General features: G+C 54.3%; 3 protein-coding genes across 15 annotated transcripts in view; 2 read left to right on the top strand and 1 right to left on the bottom strand.

Annotated features, from left to right (window-relative positions):
• DHX34 (DExH-box helicase 34) overlaps positions 1 to 10,295 on the top strand; it is a 36,311-nt gene extending 26,016 nt beyond the window's left edge. For 6 of the 7 annotated variants that reach the window (XM_053605479.1, XM_053605476.1, XM_053605480.1 and 3 more), the window contains 4 exons: positions 33 to 209; positions 430 to 568; positions 1,201 to 1,330; positions 9,532 to 10,295. In XM_053605479.1, coding sequence (XP_053461454.1) covers positions 33 to 209; positions 430 to 568; positions 1,201 to 1,330; positions 9,532 to 9,553 — 468 coding nt within the window. In that variant the 3' untranslated portion in view covers positions 9,554 to 10,295. Of the gene's footprint in view, positions 1 to 32; positions 210 to 429; positions 569 to 1,200; positions 2,140 to 9,531 lie in introns of those variants that run through there. The other variant, XM_053605481.1, reaches the window with a different exon arrangement.
• MEIS3 (Meis homeobox 3) lies at positions 3,444 to 19,764 on the bottom strand. 7 transcript variants are annotated; one of them, XR_008383069.1, is made up of 14 exons: positions 19,630 to 19,764; positions 17,608 to 17,789; positions 17,241 to 17,400; positions 17,099 to 17,149; positions 16,183 to 16,233; positions 15,880 to 16,029; positions 13,202 to 13,313; positions 12,587 to 12,735; positions 11,472 to 11,548; positions 11,224 to 11,282; positions 11,033 to 11,116; positions 10,394 to 10,463; positions 5,058 to 8,181; positions 3,444 to 4,488 (listed from the first exon to the last, which is right to left on the bottom strand). XR_008383069.1 is itself a non-coding variant. In XM_053605483.1 (13 exons), exons 1-12 carry the CDS (start codon positions 19,639 to 19,641, stop codon positions 10,414 to 10,416), a joined length of 1,137 nt encoding a protein of 378 aa, XP_053461458.1. In that variant the 5' UTR covers positions 19,642 to 19,764; the 3' UTR covers positions 3,444 to 8,181; positions 10,394 to 10,413. The 7 variants fall into 7 exon arrangements, 2 of the variants coding, with proteins under 2 accessions (XP_053461458.1, XP_053461459.1); XR_008383068.1 differs by having other exon boundaries at positions 3,444 to 6,198; positions 7,021 to 8,181; XR_008383067.1 differs by having other exon boundaries at positions 3,444 to 7,118; positions 7,273 to 8,181.
• A 50-nt stretch (positions 19,765 to 19,814) lies between these two features.
• LOC128596571 (uncharacterized) lies at positions 19,815 to 23,456 on the top strand. Its single transcript, XM_053606149.1, has 3 exons — positions 19,815 to 20,360; positions 20,530 to 20,599; positions 23,314 to 23,456. Exons 1-3 carry the CDS (start codon positions 19,815 to 19,817, stop codon positions 23,454 to 23,456), a joined length of 759 nt encoding a protein of 252 aa, XP_053462124.1.
• Positions 23,457 to 24,237: the final 781 nt, after the last annotated feature.

The raw sequence follows: 24,237 nt of genomic DNA, 5'->3' as shown, positions 1-24,237 counted from the left end.
GCTGTCTCCCTCTATCTCCTGTCTGTCTTTAGGTGCCCTACAGCCTTCGGCGGCTCACAGGGCTTGAAACCCAGAACCTCTATGTGGGACCCCAGACCATCATAGCTGCCCCCAATCTCCCAGGCCTCTTTGGCAGCTCCACCCTGTCCCCCCACCCCACCAAGGGGGGCTACACAGTCACTGACTTCCTCACCTACAACTGCCTCACGGTAAGCATGGACCCCCTTATTCTCCTGTCCCTGTCCCCAGAATTCTGCCCTAAAGATGGGATTTTAGGAAGCCTTCACCTCTGAACCCACCAACTGCATTCCACCTTACTCCAGGGATGTGGTTTTCAAATGGGGTGCAGCCACGAGGGCTTCTGGGAAGGGTCCCAGGTTGGTGGTTAGGGGGCAGTGAGGGCCAAGCCCTGACACCCACTTGCTGCAGAGTGACACGGACCTGTACAGTGACTGCCTGCGCACCTTCTGGACCTGCCCACACTGCGGCCTGCACATGCCCTTCACGCCCCTGGAGCGCATCGCCCACGAGAACACCTGCCCCAAGGCCCCGCAGGACGGGCCCCCAGGCAAGGACAGGGCTATGGGGAACCTGGACCATCTCCGTCTGTCCAGCTGTCTGTCCATCCATGGTTGTTTCCTGTGCATCTGGACACTTGCTGGACACTTTGAGGACTGATGACCTACCTCAACCCTCTGGCCCCAGCTGGTACCACACACAAGCCTGTCACAAAGAGCCCAGTATAGGAAGGATCTGGAGCACCACCTTTTCCTGTGTTTCTTTTTTTTTTTTTTTGTAGAGACAGAGTCTCACTGTACTGCCCTTGGGTAGAGTGTCGTGGCCTCACATGGCTCACAGCAACCTCTAACTCTTGGGCTTACGCGGTTCTCTTGCCTCAGCCTCCCGATTTCCTGTGTTTCTGTCTTTGGCCTCTCTCTGTCACTGTGTCTGTTTCTGTCTGTTTCTCTGTGTCTCTCTGTGGCTGTATCTCTTGTTCTTTTAGTCTTTGTCTCATTGACAGAGCCAAAGAGTGAAGACTGGCCTATGTGTGTGCGTTAATCAAGGAAGGCTTCTGGGAAGAGACAAAGCTACATCCCCCAAGGCTAGAAGAGAAACTGAGCACACAAATGCCCAGGATTGGGGTGGGGAGAAGCATGGAGTGGTATGCTCCTCATGGCCTCCCCTTTTTCCCTTCCTTAGGGACTGAGGAAGCTGCCTCTGAGTCCCTCCAGAAGACATCTGCCCTGCAAAGGCTCTACCACTGCAAGCACTGCCAGAATGACTTTCTCTTCACACCCACAGAGGTGCTACGGCACCGAAAGCAGCACTTGTGAGTGGGCTGGGAGTCTTCCAGGGATGGGAGCATCGGCCCACAAGCCTGCATATCCCCCAGCTCGGGCCCAGGGCCAGGACTCCTGCCCTAGGAACTCAGCCTAGGCTCGGCGCTGTGGTTTGGTCCCAGCCCAGAGGGATGTGTACATATAAATAAAGCCTCGTCTAGGGACTCAGGATGCAGCAGCTGCCTTCTACTACTCCTCCCAGGTCTGGCTCTCATCCTTCCTCCTGCATATGCCAGCTGAGGGGTCCTAGGTAGGTGGCACTGACAGGGAATTCCCCCCCCGACTCAGGTACAGGATCTTAGCACTCTTTGGCAGCTTTCTCCTGAGTCTGTCCTCATAGTCTCTGCTTCCCCTTGATCTAGGGAGACCCCAAATTTGTCCATCCATCTGGGTCGCTTTGAGAGTTGGGCAGGCGCTAAGCTAATGTTTATGTGGGACTGCAGGCTACCCTGTGAGACCCCCGGGGGATCCTGTGAGCTGTTCTCAGATGTGCAGGCTGTACTCCAGTGCCACGCCTCCCCTGCCCTGCCCTGCCCTGCTCTGCTTTACTCCCCCACACTCAACCTGCAGGCCCCACCCTGTCCTGCCACACTTCCCCCTACAGTCATCTCCTGGTGGCTCAGGCCCACAGTCTCTCCCTAGGTCTGGCTGCTACCCTGAGCCTCAGCTCCGGTGTCCAGCTGCCTCCTGGATACTGACATTCGCAGTAATGAGAGTCTAATGAGAGTCTCAACCCATAGCCAGCTCTGGTTTCCTTTTCTTCCCTGAGATATCCTCATCTCAGCCTAATGCTTTTTTTTTTTTTTTTTTGATACGGAGCCTCAAGCTATCGTCCTGGGTAGAGTGCTGTGGCGTCACAGCTCACAGCAACCTCCAACTCTTGTGCTTAAGCGATTCTCTTGCCTCAGCCTCCCAAGTAGCACGGACTACAGGCACCTGCCACAATGCCCGGCTATTTTTTTTTGGTTGTAGTTGTCATTGTTTTGGCAGGCCTGGGCTGGATTTGAACTCGCGAGCTCTGGTGTATGTGGCTGGTGCCTTGGCTGCTTGAGCTACAAGTGCCGAGCCAGCCTAACGCTTTTTAACTGATGTACCATTCAATTGGCCATGTATTATTCGTTATTTTCTGTCATCCAAGATAGAGCTTATGATCCCCCAAATGCTAGGCTTTATTTATATGTCCACATCCCCCAAATGATCCCCGAGTCCTTGACATCCTCCTGACCCTTGCCTCTCAGCAGACTGGCACTCTGAGCCATTGGCTCCACCTTCAAACTCATCCACAATCACCTCTCAGCCCCTCCTTTCATGGCCCTACCATTAGTCACTGCCATCCCACACCGGACCATAGCAGTTCTGCCTCACCATTCTTCCTGCTTCCATCATCTGTTTTTCATATAGGTCACCTGCGTGGGTACTGGGAATGGGACTTCAACCCAAAACACTCCTTCTAATCCACCTGAGGGATAAAGTACAAAAATATAACTGCCCCTTCTCTGCTCAGAATTTCTCCAGGATAATGAAATATTATTCAGTGATAAAAGAAACAAGTGGTGACCTATGCCATGGTGTGGGTGGAGCTGCTCACCTGGTGGTAGGAGGTGGAACTGGCAGAGGAGGAACTTGTGCTCTCTGGTCACAGGCTGGGGATGCTCAGAACTGAGAGACAGAGATGCTACTGGCAGTTACCAGAAGCTTGGGAGGAAGGTTGTTGTTGTGAGGCACAGGGTTTATTTTTAGGGTGATGAAAATGTTCTGGAATTGATTAGTTGGGTGCACAACTCTGCAAATATACTAATGTACTAATTGTACACATAAGTGGGTGAATTTCACAGTATGTGAATCAGAATTCAGTAAAGCTGTCACTTAAAAAAATTCATGGCTCCCCAGCACCCCCTGGTGGGAGGCTGCTTGCCTCCCCCAAGAGCCCTGCCAGGTCCCCCACAGCTGGGCTCACCATCAGCTGGGCCCCCTGTTTCTGCTTACTTCAGGATCTGTGCACCTTCTGTCCCCACCTCAAGAGCTTCTCCCCCACCCACCCACCCACCCCACACCTGTTTGTTCTTCAGGTCTTATTCCAACCTTCATCTGCTGGGAAGCTTACCATGGCCCCTTGAATGTCTCCTCCCAGGTGGATCTGAGACCAACTTCCTGGGAATTTAGAGCTGGGTGCCCCATGCAGAGGGAGAGATACTGTCATGTACACATACAGGGAGATTCCCAGGGCCACACCTGCTGACCAGGTGCCCAGCTTCAGTGGTGGGCCACACAAGGCGACCCCCAGGAGCATCCCCTATCTCCACCACAACAGGACACTGTAATGGGGATTCCATCAGCTGCTGAGAGGTCTGTCCCACAATGCCTTCCAGAACTGGGAGAATGACCACAGGATGGCTTCAGAGACTCTTTGGGCCCACTGTGAGTTAGACCATGAGCCCATAGCCCCCTGCTCTGCTCTTAGGGTTACAATGCCTTTCTAGTCCCCTGGGGCTTGTGTCAGCTCAAAGCCAGTGTCCAACGGTTCCCCAAAGAGACCCGGTGCATAGTCACCCTGATAATCAGCGGTGGATCCCATTGGGGAAGCCCAGGAGAAAGGCAAATAGTATAAATTTTCTGTAGTATACTGCGTGCCTTCTTGGAGGGGTTCTGGGCCATAAACTGGCTCAAATCTGGACACTGAGGGCCAGGACTCTGTTTTTGTGAATCAAAAGGGTTTTTTTGCTTGCTGGGTGTGGGACTTTCCCACATACACAGATCAAGAAAGAACTCAGTAGCTGGCCCATTGTTACCTACCTAGGAACACCTGGTAGTCTCCAGGCCACTGTGATGGCTGCATTTTCACTGCTGTCTTGCAGCACCACGCTCACCTTGTTTTGGCAATTAAGTTGGGTCACTTGGCCCAGCCACCCTGGGATCCAGCTATCTCCACTGGGTTTAGATTTCTGGTTCAGTGGCATCACCTCCCACAGTCAGTCTCTGCTTAGCAGAGAAGAGCAATCTCAGAGCCACAACAATGCTGTGGACACCTGCAGGGTGGCCCCAATGGTGAATGCCTGCTTTGTGGCACAATCGCAATCAGGCATATGTAGTGATATCCAGACTCTCAATGTCACAGACTCAGAGTCACACAGGAGACATGCCACCTGTACTGAGGTGTGGTATGACAGACGGCCTGTTCTCAGAGACACAGCCACCCACATTCAGTAATGGGACACTCTGGCAGTGGCTCCAGCCACACTGACATCCTTCCACGCACCACTGCATTCCAGTCCACAGCCCCAGTAGACACTGGCAGCTACACACCGACTTCCAGGCCTGGGCCCTGCCTACCCCACAGACCTAGCTGGGTTCCCCACGACTGGGGGCCCCTTCTGCTTAGTGAAGCCCACCCACTGTGCAGGCTGCCCCGGAACCAGCCCAGTGTTGGTTCCTCCTGCCAGGAAGTGGGGGAGGTATTTTCAGTGACAATTAACCTCCTGCCCAATTTCCCTCTTTTCCAAGGCACATTCAATTGGTTTAATTAGAGAATTAGAAAGGATTAAGTGAGAGGCATTTCCAGTCTGTGGGAGGTGGGGGAGGGGATGAGGGGACCTGCTCCTCCCCCACCCCTCATTGTTCCAGCCCCAAAGACCCTTACCCTGTGCCAGGCAGGGGCTGGAACTCAACTGCCTCCCCCTGAAGCAGACCTCAGGCCTTGGCCTGGCCCTACCCCCTCACCCTTAATCCTCCCCTCTTCTGCCTTCAAAAGAGCAGGGATAGAAGTCCTTTCTGCAGTCTGACCTTTATCCTTCTCACTTCAGTCCTGGAGAGTGTGGAGAGAAAGAAACACTCATCATAGTCACAAAAACAACATCACACCCAGAAACCAGTTCATGTTAGGCTTTCTTAAAAAACAAAGACTCTTTCGGAATCCTATTTTTAAAACAAGAGGCTATAAGCAGAGTGGTTAGCTCACAAGGCCTGGAGCCAGGCTGCCTGGGTTCAAATGGAGCTCCACACTCTCCAGCTGTGTGACCTTAGGTAAGTGGCTTCCCCTCCCTGGGCCTCAGTTTCCAGAAGTAGGGACAGAGATGATACCTACCTCCTAGACTATGTGAGAATTTTAACAGGTTCCCAGGGATGAAGGTCCAAGGGCCAGCAATGACTGAAGGGTTCAGTGAATTCATAAAAGTGGCAGCCCACACTTCCATCCTACACCTGCTCTTTCTGTGACATTTGTCACCTTCTGAGATTAGTGTACTTATTTATTAGAGTCATTGTTGATCTCTGAGCCTAGGCATAGGCTCCCCAAGGCAGGGCTCTTTGACTTGCTCCCTGATGTCCCAGAAGAGGGACAGGCAGAGAGTGTGGACCTGGGAAACACCTGTTACATGAATAAGTAAAAGTTTGAGCCTCAGAACGATTGAGTCTCCTCTCCACCTGTTTCCCGGGCACTGGCTGCTGCTTCAGGGTTGATGGAGAAAGATAAGCATCTGCCCTGTTCTGGGCCAAGACTTAAACCATTGATGAAACAGCCGAACATGTGACCAAGAGAATTGCAGGGAGGGTGATTAAGGGGACAAGAGTATGGTGACTGGGGTGGGTGCTTTGGTTCGGCCATTCCTGCTTCTCTGTAGAGGTGACCTATGAACCAGGCAAGGTGCCCCAGGCAAAGGGGATAGAGGCTCAGGAGGGGGACCAAGCTGGGTACTTTCCACAAGGGAGTGTCTAAACCTAAGATACTTAGAATCTGTAGTGGTGTCTTCACAGGAACATAACAGCAATCTGCAGTGTTTGATGCTCAGTGGAGGGATGTCGGATCTGAGCCCACCAGGTCTGGGCTATGGCCTCTGTGGGGCTGAGCAGCTTGTCCTGGAGTCTAGGCCCAGAAGGGGACATGAAATACACACTGAACAGACAAAGGGATGAATAAAATCTCTGAGTGGGAGTCTTAAAAGGTGGGACCCCTGGGTGTGGGGGCTGGGCATCCTTGTTTCGGCCAGCAGGACTCTTGTCAGTCACACATGCCTGTTTCCCAGCACAGCTCTGCGTTTCAAGAACTGCCTGGGTCACTGTGTTTGAGTGTGGCATAGCTGCTGTGTGCTCTGTGTATCTTTGCACCCATCGTGTTTGTGTGTGGCTCTGTGTGAATCTATCCACCTGGGGCCCACCAAAAGGGACTCGAGGTGTCTGGGAACACATTTTTCATGGTATCGCCAATGCTCAGTGTGGCACACCATGTGCCGGGGTCTTTGAACACAGAGACAGGATGCAGGCTCCTGCTCTAAGGGAGAGACTCCATCTGAACACAGGAAAGGAGCGGGGGACTCTGCGGATGTGGGCTGGGGGGACAGAGAGAGGTACAGACTGAAAAAGAAAGACCTAGAAACAGAGGGAGAGACAGGAGCAGAGGGAGATGCCTCAACCCCACTTTCGTGCTCTCTCTCTCAGGGCAGGAGGAGAGCAGCCTAGAAGGCTGGGAGCCCCAGTGGACTCTGGCCAGTTTCTAAGCCTCAGTTTCTCTAATGTCAGAGGATAACCTCTGCATTTGTGTGAATGCTTACTACACACAAAGCACCATTTTCAGTGTGTCCCTTGTGATATCTGCAGCCTGGCACAACAGTCCTACACCAGGTAGCACTGCTGTTATCCCTGTTTCCCAGATGTGTAAACTGAGGCCCAGACAGATGAAATCACTTACCTAATGTGCCCTGGCAACTGTGTTCCACAGATGGGATTTGAACCCATATCTGTTGTGAGCACCCCTCTCAAGTGCCTTCAGGCCAGCCTGCTCACTTCCTGTCGGACAGCAGAGGAAACCCAGTGTGGTTGGTTGATGCAAAATTGGCCACAGTTCTTCATTCCTCCCTGTACCCACATCTCTTGCAATGTGACTTGGGGAGATGTGACTCCTCACCCCCAGGCCACAAGTGGTGGAGTCTTTTTCTCTGACCTTGAATCTGGACTTCAGGTGGCCAAAAGAAGGCAGCTGAGGTAACGACAGGCCAGGTTTGATCCGTCTTGGGATCCCACAAAGCCTTCCTGTCAACCAACCGGATGGCTTCCTGGTCCATGAACCTTGTTGTCCTCCACTCCTTTGCTTCTGTAGCCAGCCAGCTCCCAGGGGCAGGCCCTAGCCACCCAATAGCTGATCCACAGGGCCCTGTCCACACCCCAAGAGTAGTCCCGCAGACCTAGGTATAAAATACCAACCCATAAAATAATGTGCTTCACAATAGTTGGTGTTTGGAGTCACAAAATTTTGGGCCAGTTTGTTCCCCAGCATAGCTAACTGTTACCCAAGAGGGGTGTCCAGGAAGAATAAAAAAGTGACATTATTATTGGTGGTCCAGGAACTCCAAATGGAGAATCTGAAATCTCAGAAGACACAAAAGAACTCCAACTGGCAGCTTTGTGTTTTTAAGACTTTATCATTAAAAAAAAAAAAAGGAAAACATCAGAGAAGAGAGGTGGGGAAGCAGAAGGGGATGGGTGGGAGGTTGAACAAATCTCCCCAAAATGTTGGGTTCAGGCAACCACTCTTCCCTGACCACCTAACCCATTTGCGGTCTCTTCTCTGTCCTGAAGGGGGGCCCTCAGCCACCATCTTCTGGAGACCAAGGCCCAGGATCTCAGCTTGGTCCTGGGCAGAGCTGAGGGCAGAAGTGAAGCTCAGGGCCTAGAGGCCTTGTCAGTGTCCTGGAGAGACCCTCGAGTGGGCACTCAGGCCCCATGTCCCAGTGGGGCCCCAGGGAGGTAGGCGTTGAGTGAAGGGGCCTTTGGAGGTGGGTCCTGAAGCCAGAGGGCCAGGCGGGGCCCAGAGCAGGTGTGAGGCTGGTGGTCACAGTCTGGAGGCTGGGCTCTGTGGAGGGGGGAGAGAGGCCAGGTGAGGAGGCAGGAGGGTGCCTGGCCCCAACACAGCCCCCAAATGAGGGGGACACAGAGATGAGGGAAGGGGGGGCCAGAGCAGAGATGAGGGGTGCCACAGAGAGAGGAGAGGTGCAGTGAGATGGAGAACCAGAAAGGGATCAAGAATGACAAGGAGACAGAGGGGACAGTGAGAGAGAGGCACAGAGAGATAAACAGACCAAATGGGGAGACAGAGGAAGACAGGAGGCAGACAAGAGAGAGACCAAAAGGAGGGGGAGTACTGGGGGCGCCTGACAGTGGGGTGAGAAGCCCCCTCCCTCACTGCTGAACCCAGAGGTCACCAGACACATCAGACCAACCCTGCCCATGCTGGGCCATGGCGGGGCTGACTCTCCACTGCCCTACCAGGCCCTAGATACTCTGGCCCAACTCTCCTTCTGCCTCCAGCGCCCTCTCATGCCTAAGCCCTTTGGTTCTCCACTTTCACCCCGTAGGCCTGTCTGTTGGCTCTGAGTCCATCACCCACTGCCAGACCCGTCTGCCCATGTGTGGGGGCTGGGGGCTGTCTCATGGCCAGAAGATTTCCAAGTGCTTGGCCTTATATATGCTCCTCTCCTGGTCTCACCTGACAGTGGGGTGAGAAGCCCTCTCCCTCACTGATAAACCCAGAGGGCACCAGACACTCACATCAGATCAACCCTGCCCCATGCTTGGCCATGGCGGGGCTGAGGCTCCACTGCCCTACCAGGCCCTAGATGCTCTGGCCCACCTCTCCTTCCCAGCTGGTCTCACCTCCAGGAAGCTCTCCTTAAATCCTTCAGCCTGGGTCAGACGTTCCCTCTTCCAGGAAGCCCGCCCTGAACTCCCAAGCTTGGGTCCAACACCTTCTCTGGGCTCCTTTCGCTCCTGGGCTTCTACATCCTAGCCCTGCCCACTCTGGGTCATCACTATCTTGAGGATGGGTCTTTCTCTCCCACTGGACTGTAAGGCCACAGGCCTGGGGCTGTCATGATCACTATTGTTTCCCCACCACCATCCAACACAGGGTGGGTCACAGAGCAGATCAGAAGATGTGTACTAAATGAATGAATGGGTGGACAGACGGATGGATGCTAAATTAAGAAGTCTGGACTTTGTCCAGAGGACACTAGGAGCCACAGAATAGTTTAATCCAGGGAGAGTCCAGATCTGATCTGTGCTTTAGAAACTTCAGGCTGCCTTCCCACCCTGAGCCTTTGGACTTCTGTTTACTTTGCTTTTCTGAGTGAGGTGGACCTGCACAAGTGACCTCTATCAGTCTTCTCATTTGTAAAATGAAAATAATGGTCTCTCTCTCTTTCAGGGTTGTTATGAGGGCTAAATGAGAAGATGCTGTGAAGTGCTGCCATGATGTCAGAGGCAATTGTCAAGGCCTGGAAGAGTAAAAGAATGACACCTCCATAAAGCTTACCCCTAACTCTGCCAGTGGTCTCCTATTCATCATCTCATGGCCCATCTAGAGGCCATTTCCTCTAGGAATTCTTCCCCCAAACTCCAGAGCTAGCTGATGACTCCCTTCTCTTGGCAATCTATGTTTTGTTTCAACTGTTGCACTGGATTGTCATTGGGGATGTTCATTTCCCTTAAGACCAGAATCTTCTCAAGAGCCAAATCCTACATGAGGCATATTAGGGCCTGGAGCAAGGGTTCAGTGTGTGCTTGGAAATCTACAAATGGATGAATGGGTGGGTGAACGCATGGACAAATGGGACATACGAATGGGTGAGTGGGTGGGTAGAAGTATATTCTGATGGGTGGTGGGTGGATGGGTAGATGCATGGGTAGGTAGGTGGGGGGGGTGAATACACAGACAAAAGAGTGGACATGTGGGTGGGTGCATTAGGGTGGAGGTGGTGGGTAGATGAATGGAGTGAGTAGGGGAATGTCTGGTTGGATGGGTAGGAGTGGATAAGCAAGTGGATTACATTTGGATGAATGATTGATGGATGGATAAATACACAGATGGTTGAGGGAGTGGATGGATAAATGAACAGATGGAAGAGGGGGGTGGATGGATGGATGGACAGATGGATGAAACATCTTCCCTCAGAGAGCTCTCAGTTCAGAGACCCAGGCTGACCCTGCTCTGGGCGGGCCTACGATTGGAGTCCGGAGGTCTTCTGAAGGTTTGACAGTTGCTTAACCCCTAGACCTTGGGCACTCACACTTCTCCTGAATCCAGCCTCTATAGATAATGCCACTCTCCTTCTAAGTTCAAATTCATCCCCACAGATCCTAGAAGACAAAAATGGAGGGTTAGTGGGTCTTCCCAGGCACCCTCCTCAGATGTCCCCTAAGTCCCTCTTGCCCGTTCCTTCACCAGGGGATCCCTCTACCAGGATAGATTGAGTTGCCTTTTTTTTTTTTTTTGTAGAGACAGAGTTTCACTTTATTGCCCTTGGTAGAGTGCCGTGGCGTCACACGGCTCACAGTAACCTCCAACTCCTGGGCTTAGGCGATTCTCCTGCCTCAGCCTCCCGAGTAGCTGGGACTACAGGCGCCCGCCACAACGCCCGGCTATTTTTTGTTGCAGTTTGGCCGGGGCTGGGTTCGAACCCACCACCCTCAATATATGGGGCTGGCGCCACAGGCGCCGCCGGATTGAGTTGCCTTTTAAGAGGGCACTCGCCCTTTGTGGTGGAAGAAGGTGGAACTTTGTAAGGAAAAGGTGGGAACCAGGAATCTGCGTTGGCATCCACCGCTCCCTTAATATACAAATGACACACCGAATCACCCATGAACGGAATCTTAGGTGAGGCACCTGTGTGCGCGGAGGCGTGGCTCAGTCAGGGGGCGGGGCTTACCCGGCGGCCGAGCAGTAGTGTGTGCCTGGGTCTCCGTGTAGCCCGCCAGGGGCTGGCCATCTGGGCTGAAGGCTGCACCCTGCCCTGCGAGGAGGGGTTGAGGGGTGTAGGCTGAGCCGCAGGAAGCCCGTTCCCGGCTTTGACAGCCTCCTCAGAACCCCAGGCCCTCCGTCCCCACCTTCTCCCTGTACCTGTGCGGTTGGATTGATCGATCATCGGTTGCACGATACGTCTCCGGGCGTTAATGAACCTGCAGGCGGCGGAGGGGAGCAGTGTAGAGAGGAAGGAGGAGAGAGACTGAGGTGAACACAAAGACAGCCGGGAAGGGAGGAAGCGATAGGGGAGGCGAAATGGGAGCGCCGGGCTCTGGGGTCTCCGTCAGCACCGCGGACAGCGCCTGGCCTCCACCCTGGGCGGTCTGTCTTCCTGGGCGGCTCACCAGTTGTTGACTTGCAAGATGGTGAGCCCCGTGTCCTGTGCAAGCTGTTTCTTCTGCTCCTCGGACGGGTAGGGGTGCTGCAGGCACCAGCAAGAGTCACCCTGCCTGCCTGCACCGTCTGATCCCCAAGGCCTGGCCCGCCTGATCGCTTGGATGGTGAGCCCAGGCTAGGGCAGGGCCAGGAGAGCCCCCCTCCCCTTCACTCCCCACCCGCATTGAGCATCTCAGTGCTCCTGGATGATGGAGGCAGAGCTCAGTCAAGCTTTGTTTAGGCAATTACTTGCCCGCTGAGTCCGCTGCCTCTTCCAGCAATTAGAGGCTAATTGGCCAGACCTCCTCAGGGAGCCATGCTGGGGAGGGGGCTGCAACGGTGTGGAGAAGGGAGGCAAAGCCTAGCCTTGTCCCTCTCTGAGTTTCTCTGTCAGACCCCAAAGTGTGTCTCTCCCTACCAGTTTCTTTATTTCTCTGTGGCTCTCTCTCTGTCTCACTATCTCCCTCTCCCTCTTCTGTCTCTGTCTCTCACTCTTTCTCTCTGAGTTACTCCTTCCCTGTCTCTGAGTTTCTGTTTTTCTCTGTCTCTGTCCCTCTGTGACTCAGCATCTCCCTGTCTCTATCTTACTCTGTCTCGGTCCTCCCCATATCTCCAATGTCTCTCTCAGTGTCAGCTTCTCCCTGTCTCTATTTGTTGTCCCTCTCCATGAGGCAGTGTGTGCAGTGGTTAGGGCCAGACTGCCTGCATTTGAACTCATTTCTGGTTGTGTGACCTTGGGCAATTCTCCCAATCTCTTTGTTCCTCAGTCTACTCATCTGCAAAATGGAAATAATAATGGCCCATCACTCTTAGGGATGGTGGGTGTGTGGATAATGGAGGGCTGGGTAAATGGGTGGATGGATGGATGGTTTATGGAAAGAACTGAGTTAAGAGCCCTTGGCAGCACCTGGCCCACAGGTAACACTGATGTTCACTCTCATCATTCCCTCCATGAGCGTCTCCCCCAGTATTCCCCCTGGCTTAGTCTCCCACCACAAAGTGTCTTTTAGGGGCTCAGTCTCTGTGGATAATCCTTTTCCATCTCTCTATGCCCACCCTGCACCTGGGGCCACAGGGCTCTCACCGAGAGATGCTGGAACAACCAGGCTCTCATGATGTTGGTGGCCACCTTGGGGAAGATCCCTCTCTTCTTGTTCCGCCGTCGTTCCTGGTCCAATTCCTCGTCCTCTCCCCCAGAACTGGGAGAGGCCACATTTGTGTCAAGCCCATCTCCTGAGGGGAGACAGACATGTTGTGTTGGGGATAGTGGAGAGCAATGGACAGCAAGCCCCAGAACCCTGACCCCAGACACCATTCCACACCCCAGCTATCCTTGCCCCTCCTAAAGTCCTATTTGTTTTTTTTTTTTTTTTTTTTGTAGAGACAGAGTCTCACCGTACCGCCCTCGGGTAGAGTGCCGTGGCCTCACACAGCTCACAGCAACCTCCAACTCCTGGGCTTCAGCGATTCTCTTGCCTCAGCCTCCCGAGTAGCTGGGACTACAGGCGCCTGCCACAACGCCCGGCTATTTTTTGGTTGCAGTTTGGCCGGGGCCGGGTTTGAACCCGCCACCCTCGGTATATGGGGCCGGCGCCCTACCGACTGAGCCACAGGCGCCGCCCCTAAAGTCCTATTTGTGATCTAACTTCAATCCTCTGGCTGACTCCCATGTTTCCCCTCCACCTCCCAAGCTTTTCACCTTGGTCACTGGAGTTGTCCCCACTCTGGGAAGCCAGGCCCCCACTGGATGGACCCGGGGTCCCTAAATGTACAGACCCACTATCCTCATGGTCTCGAATCCATGTATTAATCTAGAAAACAAGAACTAGAAGTTAATGCCAAGGCTTGGGACACAGTACAACACAATGGATAGGAGTATGGGCTCTGGAGCCAGGACTCCTGGAGGGGAAGCCTGCTTGTGCCTCTTTCCTGGCTGTGTGATCCCGGACAAGTTGCTTCATCTCTCTGTGCCTTCATTTTGTCAATTGAAAACTGGAGGGCAGCAACTAGTCCCCACCTTACAGAGTAAGGATTCAGTGAGTTAGCCGACCTAAAGGCACACAGCAATCACTCAATAAGGATGACTTTATACAAGTCCAAGACACCTTATCTGAAATCCTTGGGGCTAGAGGTGTTTCAGGATTCAGGACGTTTCACATTTTTAGAGAGTCAATCAGCACATACATTGTGCAGTTCACAACCACCCCAGCAGGATCTGGGGCACAACCTCCGTCATCAAACTCATTAATATTTCTACAGCAACGTGGATGAATATTTAACAGAGTGGAATAAATAAAGGCTATAAATAGCCTCTCATTAGTTGAGGTCAGATTATGCTGCCAAGTGAGTTTGCACTACATTTCTGGGGTAAAAAAAACCAATACTTTGAGTTTCCAGAGATTCTGATGTCTCAGAATTGTAGCTAAGGGGAATGTGAGGCTGTATTTTCTTTATCCCAACTTGGACACATTTCGAACAACTTGACAAAGTGTTGGATTCGTGCCCCATGGCAATCAACTCAGACAAAATGCAGCAGGCCTTCTTCACCTTTAGGCTTAAGGTTGGATTCCATTTGCCAAATGGCTGTAGGTGAGTGTCCTTCTCCCAGATGTCCTAGCCCCTGTCAAGCATTCTGCTCCTCTCTCAGGTTCTGGCAACCACTCCCTCCCGGACCCAGGGATGGAAACAACTGCCCACTGCATGTCGCTCAGCCCCAGGGTCTCCACCTCTCTGCTGACTGCCTCAAACCTTGCCCATGACTTTGTGAACAGTTACTCCTGAATCACCTACCATGGGGGCACGCACTGTGTGTTCTCTGCCAGGGAGTTTTCTCCAGGCTCTGTGTGTCTGTGCAGAATTGTGTGTTTGAATGCATTTGGGGATGAACTGGGTGCAACTGCAGAATTGCTCAGGTCTGAAGACACGTGAGCATGATTGTGGTTATCACCTGTGGCTATTACGGTGCTGAACCTGACCAGGTGAGTGTATCCAAGTTGATGTCCTAAAGCTGTCCTGAGACTTTCATGTGGCACTTAAGTGAACTTGTCTTATTGTCAGAGCATGAGTGTGCCTACATCTGTGCAGCTGTATCCAAGGATCTTAGGATGACATGGCTGTCCCCAAAGAGGATATGGCTGTGGCATGGCCATTACATGGGTGTCACTGAGAAATGCAGCTGCATTTGAGTGTGGTTATGTCTGCCGCTGCCAAGCCTACATGGTTGTGACACTGATTATCACAAGACTATATTTTCTAAATCTATGGCTGCGGTTTGAGGGTCGGGTTGTCCTATTCATGAGATTATGCACATGGTGACCATGATTCCCACACAGGTGGGTGTATGGCTTCAGGACCATCAGGTAATCATTAGGCAAGTGTACCGAGGCTGCGTGAAGACCTCTGAGTATGAGCCTCCGAGGGAGATGTCACCAATCATAACACACAATGGGGTTCTCCCTGAGCATGTGCATATTATGGGCTGTGAGGCAGAGGGTCCTTGAGGCCATTCTGTGACTGCTGTGGACCTGTCCCTGACTTTGTGTCTGTTGTGTCATCGCTGGTTGTGTAGAAAGTACAACCAGGGTGGTCCTCGTGTGACTTCTCCCCAAGGCTTTGTCACTCCATCTCTGTATGTAGCTGTGGCAAGTCAGGATCCACCTGTCATGCGTGTGACAGTTGTCTGGTGTCCTAAGCTGACACTGCTGTGTCTGCAGTGGTGTGCTTTATCTCCTTGTTTTGTTGGGTGTGATTCTGTGTGGCTGAATCCAAGCCTGCGCTTCTATTTGCAAATCTGCATGATGAGTTTGGATCCGTGGCTCCCTGAGTGGCATGTGAATGTGTGCTCATCCTTGCTGGAACCCAGCTGCTACTGGTCAAGGTTGCGTGTGTGCATGTGCATGTGTAAGGACACCCTGGTCAGTCTGGGTCCAAGTGTGGTCACATCGAGTGTGCCAGGCAGTATCTGGGCTGTCTGGTTCTGTGTCCATCTGTGCGGCTGTTGGGTGGCTGGGGTATGTACAGGCTGGACCCTTTGTATGATCTATGCTGCTGACACGTGGCTGTGATATGTGTGTTCAAGTATGTGGTAGAAGCTATTGTCTGGCTGTGACTGGGAATGACTGTACCTAAGTTTGTGCAGCTGAATGTGAACCTATGTGATGCAGCTGAGGCCGTGGGTGGTGTCTGCAGCTGTTGGGGGCAGGGTGTGTGCATGTAGGCACCTACCGTTGTCCAGCTGTACCTGAGCCCGTGTAGTAGATGTGTAGTTGGCACGTGACCCCATGCATATGCATGCCTGTGGCCAGGCTGCCTGGTAGCCGTGTCTCAGGCTGTGTGGTACGGGGGTGAGTGTGTACCCTCATCCTGTGTCAGGCCCACCTGGTCTGGGAGGCTGGGACAAGAGGCTGGGTAGTCCTCAAGATCCTCCCTGCAGCCGCCATCCCGATCCTCGATGACCAGGTCGATGGGCATCTTTCCCTTGAGGCAGGTGATGTAGCGGTGACAGAAGTTGTCGCACAGGTCGTGGACCTGGGGGGGGACCGGGGTACTGGGGGGGCCACCCGGGGGCCAGGGCTGGGTATACAGGGACAGGGTGGCATTTCTGCTTCAACTCTGATGGAGAGAGAGCCTAGGGGAGGGCCAAGGGGAGCAGGGGAGGGTGGCAGGGAGGAGAGCACTCACCTTCTCCAGCTCCAGCAGGTGGAACCGCAGCACCTGGATGGCCTGGATCATCTGAAAATGGGACCAGGAAGGAACCAGAAGTGAGGGTGGGGGAGGCAGGAGGAGTATAGGAGAAGAAAGGAAAGACAGAGAAACAGGAAGCGTGAGACAGAATGACAGGGACAGAGAGACAGATGATGGGGGTAAAGAGAAAAATAGAGAAAAGAAATGGAGATCAAAATTGAGGAAAGGGAGGGTGATGGAGTGAGAGGAAGTAACAAGGAAAGAAAAGCAAGAGACAGAAGGGCCCATCACAAGAGGCGTGAGCTAAGGTGGGCTCCAACAATAAGTGTGCCCACCCTTTGCCTGTTGCCCCCAGCTCCAAGCCCACCCTCCCCCTGCAAACTACATTTCCCAGAATCCTTTGCCATGGGGTTTGGCCAATAGGAGCCCTGGTAGGAGCAGGGCAGGAGGACTGGAGAGGTTGGAGTATTTCTCCTTCCCTCCCTCTTTCCCCCTTCCTTCTCTCTCCCCCTCCTTTGAGGGTAAGTCCTGGGCTCATTTGGCTCTGTGCTCTGGACTGAGAACAGTGCTTTTGGAGTCCCATCCTGTGCCAGGCGCTGTTCGAAGCATTTGACTCATTAAACTCCACGGCAGCCCTATGCGATAGAAGTTATTACCAGCTACGTTGTACAGACAGGGCACCATTGCACCAGCACATGAGGCTCTTGCCCTGTGTCATAGAGCTAGTGACAGGCAGGGCTGGGATTCTAACTGGCCTCAGGTCTGGCTGTGCCCTATTGGACATGGGCAACAAGGAGCACAGTTTGAGAAGGTGGCCAGGTGCAGCCCTTCTGTACCTGCCCCCAAACGAACCCCAGGGTTATGGCAGGAGACTCTGTGGAGGAAGGGCCCCTATGGAGGGCCCAGGTCTCACCAGATTGTCCAGCTCTGGGTTGGAGGAGAAGAGAGGCCTCTCGGAGCGGACCTGGGAGGGAAGAGAGAGGCCAGCAGGGCACAGCCTGCCTCCACCCCCCCTCCTCGCTGGCTCTCTGGGTATGGTGGATGGGGGTGCCCACCTGCTTAGCAAAGGCAGCGATGTCCTCATTGAAGGAATCGGAGGAGCAGACATCGCCCCCCAGGGGTGTGCCCAGCCCAGCCCCGGCCCCATCTCGAGGGGAGCATGTGGCCAATTCACACTTCTCAAAGACCAGTGCCAGGAGGGGGAAGAGCGGGTGTCTAGGGAGGCAGGAGAGGACAGAGCTGGTGAGGGGAGGGGGTATGTGTGCATGTGGCGGAGGATGGAGCAAATAGGGATGGGACAAGAGAACCAGGAGGAGAAGAGACAGAGGAAGAGAGGGCTGGGAAAGGCAGCCTTGGAGAAAGAAGAATCCAGAGGCCCAGCCCAGACCACATGGTGCCCCCACTGCCCCAGCCCCCACTCACCCATAGATCTCATCCTTCTCCCTCTTCAGGCCGTCACTGTCCAAGCCCGGGGGCAGGGGCTGGGGTGGCCGGTGTGGGCCGTAGGGCCCAGGGGCTCTTGTTGCTGAGGGCACTGCCTCGGCAAAGCCAGCCAGGGCTGTGGTGCCGTCCACGATGCCTGGGTAGTGGGGCAGCTCATCGTACTGGGGGGAGCCAGGGAGAGCCCCGGAGAGCCGTCAGGAGACTCATAAATGCAGCCGAGGAGCCTCCCTATCCTGGGACCCAGGAGATATCCCTCCGTGTCCCAGGAAGCCGCCTTCTGGTCACCAAGTGTCTGAGCCCTGATCCCCTTAAGTCCCCATATCCCAAGGAGCTGTCTGGGTGGCCTGAGGACTGATACTACTGGCACAGCAGTTCTCAACCTGTGGGTCACGACCCCTTTGTAACAATGAAAATACATCCTGCATATCAGATATTTACATTACGATTCATAACAGTAGCAAAATTACAGTTATGAAGTAGCAACGAAAATAATTTTATGGTTGGGGGTCACCACAACAAGAGGAACTGTATTAAAGGGTCACAGCATTAGGAAGATTGAGAACCATTGTCCTGGCACGTGGGTGGGCAAACCCAGGGGAGAGAGCCAACAGTCTGGCTGGGAGAGAAATGGGAGTGAGATTCAGAGAGTGGCAGAGAGAGGAAGAGCGGACAGAGAGGGAGGGAAGGAGCAAGGAGGGGGAGAAAGTGTCACCCACTGATGCTTCCCTCAGAAAGGTGCACTGTTTGTACACAAACGTACATGTACATATGCAGCCTCCCACACTTCCATTTCATTCTGCAGTTGTCAAAAATGCAAATCTGAATTGTCTTATACAACTTGTCACACCTCACTGGCCACCCGAATCCACTACATACATTATACACACACAATCATAAACACCCATCCATAAGCACACTCACGTGTATTGCTCACACAAGCCCCCTGCACACACACATACATACACTTTGAAGCACATCTCCCCACAACATGTGAGCTAAGAGTACCCCCAAATCGCCAGAGACGCCCCCTTGGGCATGCACACAGAGAACCAGACACTGGCCACAGGAATGAATGAATGAATGAAACATTTAGCACATGGATGAACCAACTGAATGAGGAACTTAGCACAGTGCCTGGCTCACAGGCAATAAACACTTGTTGAGGGAAAGGACAACTCCACACAACCAGACACACGTTTGTGCAAACAACCCGGAATATACACAGGAGCACGAAGTGAGATTTGCAGGTCCCATTGTCACAGAACCACAGACTGGGGAAGTGGGAGGGACCTTTCAGTCACCAGGTCAAACCCTTTCTTTGGCGATGAAGACTCTGAGGCTCAAAGAGGCAAAGGACTTGCAAAGGGGGCACAAGAGCCTTCCTGTCCCCCCCCCCCACCAGGGCTCCGCGTGTGTCTGCCTCTCTCCCTCTTCCATTTCTTCTTCTCCCAACTTCTCCCGAGCCCTGAACTTGAAGGCAGCCACTCCCACTCCGCTGTCCGGCGCTCACCCACTCAGCGGGGTCCCCCTCATCTTGCCCCGCTCCTGCCCCGCCCTCCCAAAGTGGGTGCCTCCTCCCTGCTTCCTCCGTCCCAGGCCAGAAGAGAGAACCCTGCGGCCCAGCGGCGGGTGAGACCACCTCTTCCAGCACGGTCCCCACCCCGGACCAGGGGCTTGGAACAAAAGTAGACCGGAGGAAGGATGGGGGGAGGGCAGAAAAAGAAGTGGACGGGTGCGGGGTAGAGATAAAGGCCTGGGACGGAGAGACCAGGGGACATAAAGAAGGGGGGAAGCAGGGACACAGACCGGGGACCGAGGTGCAGGAACGGGACACGTCGGAGTAAAGAGTGAGGACAGAGGGAAGCGAGAAGGAGATCTAGGAGGGGAGAGAAAGAGGAGGTGGAGAGGGCGGAGGGGCCGCTGGGGCCGGAGCCCGGGAGAGGGGGAGATAGAGGCAGCCGGGATGCGAAACGGGCTGGGCCGGGGATCCCTCGCACCTACCCTCCGGGCCATGGGCTGATGCCAGCAGCAGCTGCTGGGTCCTTCCAGAACCTGGCCGGCGAGGGGGGCGCAGGCAGGGGCAGCCCCCGGACAGCCCGCGGTGCCGACGCCAGGGGGTGGGCAGGAGGCTGGGTGCCCGCCCCCCCCGTCAGTGGCAGGCGCCGGGCGGGGTGGAGGCTGCGAGCATGGACCCCCAGCCCCGTCCCCGCGCGGGGGTCACGGCCAGGAGCTCATGGCCGCGCGGGAGCGGGGGAGGGTGGCCCGAGGCCCCTTCCCGGGAGCCCCCAGTCGCTCCCCTGGGTCCGGGGCTAATTGAGCCGGCCCGAGACAAACAGACCGGGAGACTGGGGAGAAGCGGGCGCGGGGCGGAGGCGGCAGGGCCGGAGGGGCCCGGCTCCAGGATGCCTCGCTCCCCCTCTCCCGGTCTCTCCCTAGCTCTGTGGTCACATCCGGAAGTTCCACCGCGGAGATGCTTAACCCGCTGTCCGCCGGTGGCTCGGGCCGTGGGGCGGGGCTCAGCGGGAGCCTCTGAGCCCACTCCCCGCCCCCGCCCGGCGGCTTTTGTGTGGGGTCTCGCCGGCCCGTCCTCCTCGGCCCCCACCGCTCCTGCCCGGCTCTCTCAGGGTCGCTCTCCGTCCTCCACCCCGCTCCGGGGCGTCTCCACCTCTCTCCCTCTCGGCCGCCTCCGGGCTGGGGCTCGCCCCTCCTCCTGTCTCTCGCCCCACTCCCAGGTTCTCTCCCTCCCCTCTCTCCTTCTCTCCCCTCCCCTCCCTCTCCGTGTCTCCTCTTCTTGTCCGCTCTCTTGACAGACACAAATCGGAGGAGAACCAGGGGCAGGAGGAAGCAAAGCCCTCATATTCCGGTTTCTCTGCTTGCTCTGGCCCTTTCCCCCTCCTCCAGGAGACAGGGACTCCTGAGCCTGTGTCTGTGGCCATCTGTGCCTGCGCGTGTGTCCTCAGAGTGTCTGAGTGTGTGTCTGGTTGTCAGGCCGTGCCTGGGGGCTTGTGTGTTTGCAGGAGTGACTGTGCATGTTGTTTCTGTCTCTGAATTTAGTGAGTATTGGATGGAGTGTGTGTGTGTGTCCCTTTGCCCATCTTTGGCCCCTGCCTTTTAGAAGGTCCTTAGCCTGGCGTCCCCTCAACTGCTTTAACTGCTCTCCAGGAGTTTATGGAGTCTCCGACTTGAGGGTAAATTTTATGCCTGCTTACATACGTGTGGGAGAGAAGGTGCCCAGCTTTCATCCCATTTCTAAGACAAGCTTTGAAAGTAGCATCCTAATGAGATAAAGAAAAAGATTTGTGCACCAGCAACTTATTAATCACCTCCTATGTGCCAGGTGATGTTCTGAGGAGACAGCAGGGAACAAAAGACAAACCTCTTGGCCTCATGGAGTTCATATTCCATTGAGAATGGGGGACAGGGATGGGGAGGTGGGGGAGAGAGCATTGTCAGTTAAATAAATGTATTTAATTAACTAATTCAGAAGGTGGAGTGCTCTGAGACAAAGCAGTATTGGGGAGGGTGCTTTATATAGGCTGGACAGGGACAGCCCTGGGAGGAGGTGGCATTTGAGCCATGCAGATCATTCCAAGCACTGTGGGACAGCAAGTGCAAAGGCCCTGGGGCATGAGTGTAGGCACCTTGTCTGGTGTGTTCAAGAGCCACCTAAGAGGCTCCTGGGAGTGGGTGAAGGGAGAAAAGAGAGACATCTGGGATTCCTTCTCTCCATGACATTTTCTAAATTAGGGGTCTTTATCCCTTTGTGTCAGACTCCTGAGGAGGTGTACAAATAGGTATCATGAGACTTTTGAACCTCTAAAATTGCATGGGAAATTGTGGCCAAATTTTTGTGTTTTTTCCCCATAAAACATATGGTCCATAGTACTTATCCTGTTCTCTACAAAGAGATCCTTTACCCCCCACCCCAAAATGTTACAAACTATCATTACAGAGGAATAGCAAGGCAGACAAAGAGATGGGGGTGTGTGGAGACCCAGGGAGAGAGGGTGACAGATACAGAGATAGAATCCAAGTAGAGGGAACAGAGACCCAGACAGAGGGAAGATAAAAACCCAGACGGAGGGGAGCTGAGAGAGGGGCTTGAGTCCCTGCCCACCCCTGCGGTGCTCTCTGAGGATGTTTTTGACTCATAAATGGGCTACCTGTGCTGCAACCTGGTTCTTCTTGTAGAAATTAAACAAACCACCAAGGCCCAAGGCAAGGTGTGAGTGGAGTGAGCCAGAGCTACAGCATCAGGCATGGGGGTTAAAGCAGCTGCAGCACTTCCTGGTGGGAAAGGGTGAGCTGGAAGGCTGTGGGGATGGGAGAGGAAGAGACCCTAGTCCTGGTGGCCCCCAGGCCTCTAGGAAGGTCCTCTCCTCTCTCCCCCAGGGCTCAGCACCACTTCCAAGTCTCTCAATCTCCTCTCTGTCTCTTCCTCTTGCTTCCTTTCCCTCTCCCATCCTTTCTCCCTCTCTTTCCCTCTTCATCCCCTGACCCCTAGACACACCATTGACCCTCCTCTCAGGCCATCTCTATGAGTCCCTGGGGAATCTGGAGTCTGGATCCAGCTCAGACAGGTCCTTCCCTCTCTGAGCCTCCATCTCCCATCTGCAGGAGCAATGAGCTTGGGTTGGGGGCAAGCCAGTGGGTAATGGGGAAACAAACTGAAGGGTGCCAGGATCCCGGGGTCCTTGACTGAGTTTGGGCTCCCACATGTGGAGGTACTCTCCCCATGACTGTCCTATTGCGGTGCTGGCCCTTTAAGACAGGGTGGGGGGGGGAGGAAGGGGTCTGGAGAGCCTTTAATCACTGCCACACAGACCCACCCCCAAGATCAGAGTTTTAGAGCAGAAAATTAATTTAAATCACTTTTAAATTAAAAATGCAAAGCTCTTCAATCTGCTCTGTCCCCACACCAGCCTCAGCCAAGATTTAGGGTGGAAGACCCAGGGGTCTGGGGTCCCAACCTCAATTTGCATCTTGAGAGGGGATGTGTAGACTGAGGTCTGTTTTGCCTTTGGTGAGGCTGATTCTGAAAACCAGAAGTGTAGATGGATTCGAGTGTCCCAGAGGGGCATGAGTGGATATAGCAGGGAGGGGTGTGACTCCAGTGAAGGGGTGTGACTCAGAGAAAGGCAAGACAGAGTGTCAGAGAGGAACACAGAGAGGAAAGAGGCCACTGAGTTATGGGGATACAGAGGAGGGGGTGGGTGGGATGGGTGCACAGATAGAGACTCCAGAGTTGTTCCTGCTGTCTGTGGTCACTGTGACCTCACAAGGCCCCTCCAGCCACCAAAACCAGAGCAGGGGCTTGGGCTCTCAGCATAAATCTTTTTAATTGAAGAAAGGAATGGGATGTTGGGAAGGAGAAAAACAAGAGTGTCTGGGAGAAAAGTGATGCGATGTGGGGGAACTAGGGACAGGAGGGAGGAGGAAGCGGGAGGTGCTTGGATTTCTGTTTTGTCTCTTCCTAGACCCAGGTCTGTCTGTCGGTCCTCTGTCCATCCATCTGTAACACACACACTCTTCTTCCCAGCTGGGTCCCAGGCGAGGAAGCAGATGGTGGCCAGGCCTCAACCCAGACGGGGTGTCCTGTGCTCCCTGATGTTTCAGGTGTCCCCATGTCATCATGTCGCTGCCACTATGCCTCTGTAAGGGTGGAGTTTGAGCCTCTCTTTGCAGGTACCTGGAAGACAGGTACCTCTGGGGTGCGCCAGGTGGTGCCCCCTCTCTGCCAGTGTGTGCAGCTTAGAGTGCCCAGCCCCACCTACATCTTACAGATGGGCAGGTCCCTGGGCCACACTCACCCGGGAAGCCCTGTGTGAGTAGATCTGGGGCACCTCTTGGGTCCCTGCGACACAGCTTGGGCCACCTCTCATGGCTCCCCATAACGCCCCCACCTGGCTTAAGCAGGGACCACTGGGACAGCAGCAGACCCCCACGTATGCCCAGTGGTCCTCAGGATCTGCCCTTCAAGGCTGCAGGGACAGATCACATGAGCAAGGACCTGCTGAGGACTCCTCCCTTCTCTCTCGGTCCCATTAGCTCTCTACCTCAGTTTCCCCTCTTTGTCAACAGCTCTGTGTCTGTCTCCCTCCTTCCTGGGCCCAGACTTTGTCTCTCCATCCTAGACTCTGAGGATCTGTATCTCCACTGGGGGGTGGAGGAAGAAGGGATCCTAAAAGGCCCTAGTGTGTCTCTGTTTCTTCCTGGGGTATGTGTCCGTCTGTCTATCTCATAGGTCTCTTCCTCCATCTTTTTTGCTCTATCTCTACATCTCTTTGGATGATCTCTCTGTTTCTCCATCTCTCTCTGTCTCTGGAGGCCTCTTTGTCTCTCTGTCCTCTTCATCTCCATCTCTCTGCACCTTCTCTCCCCACCCTCTCTCCCTCCTCCCCCCTGAGGCCCAGGCCCTTCGTGAATACAGTGCCCTGCATCCCCAGGCCCTCCCCCTGCTTGGCCTGGCTCCAGGAGAAGGAAACATTTATCTTGGTGGGTCCTCCCCACCCCTGCACCCGCCCTCCGCCTGCTGCCGGGCCATCCATCACTGAAGTGAGACTCGGCGGCTCATTTGTCACTGCCCTGACAAATGCTTGCCGCCCCTTC

This window comes from Nycticebus coucang, chromosome 10 (assembly GCF_027406575.1).
Source record: "Nycticebus coucang isolate mNycCou1 chromosome 10, mNycCou1.pri, whole genome shotgun sequence".
NCBI classification, from domain to species: Eukaryota; Metazoa; Chordata; class Mammalia; order Primates; family Lorisidae; genus Nycticebus; species Nycticebus coucang.
The sequence above is the reverse complement of the archived record's forward strand: the minus strand, read 5'-3'. Positions and strand labels throughout refer to the sequence as shown.

What these genes read in the sequence shown, in the direction of transcription:
- MEIS3 (XM_053605483.1), bottom strand. An exon ending in TCGCTGCCTTTGCTAAGCAG is followed by an intron (nt 17,150 to 17,240) that starts GTGGGCACCCCC and finishes CTTCCCTCCCAG; the next exon opens with GTCCGCTCCGAGAGGCCTCT. An exon ending in GGTTGTTCCAGCATCTCTCG is followed by an intron (nt 11,549 to 12,586) that starts GTGAGAGCCCTG and finishes TGGTGCCTGCAG; the next exon opens with CACCCCTACCCGTCCGAGGA.
- LOC128596571 (XM_053606149.1), top strand. Translation starts at nt 19,815, where the DNA reads ATGGACCCCCAGCCCCGTCCCCGCGCGGGGGTCACGGCCAGGAGCTCA. An exon ending in GTCTCTCGCCCCACTCCCAG is followed by an intron (nt 20,361 to 20,529) that starts GTTCTCTCCCTC and finishes CCCCTCCTCCAG; the next exon opens with GAGACAGGGACTCCTGAGCC. An exon ending in TGTCCTCAGAGTGTCTGAGT is followed by an intron (nt 20,600 to 23,313) that starts GTGTGTCTGGTT and finishes CTCTCTTTGCAG; the next exon opens with GTACCTGGAAGACAGGTACC.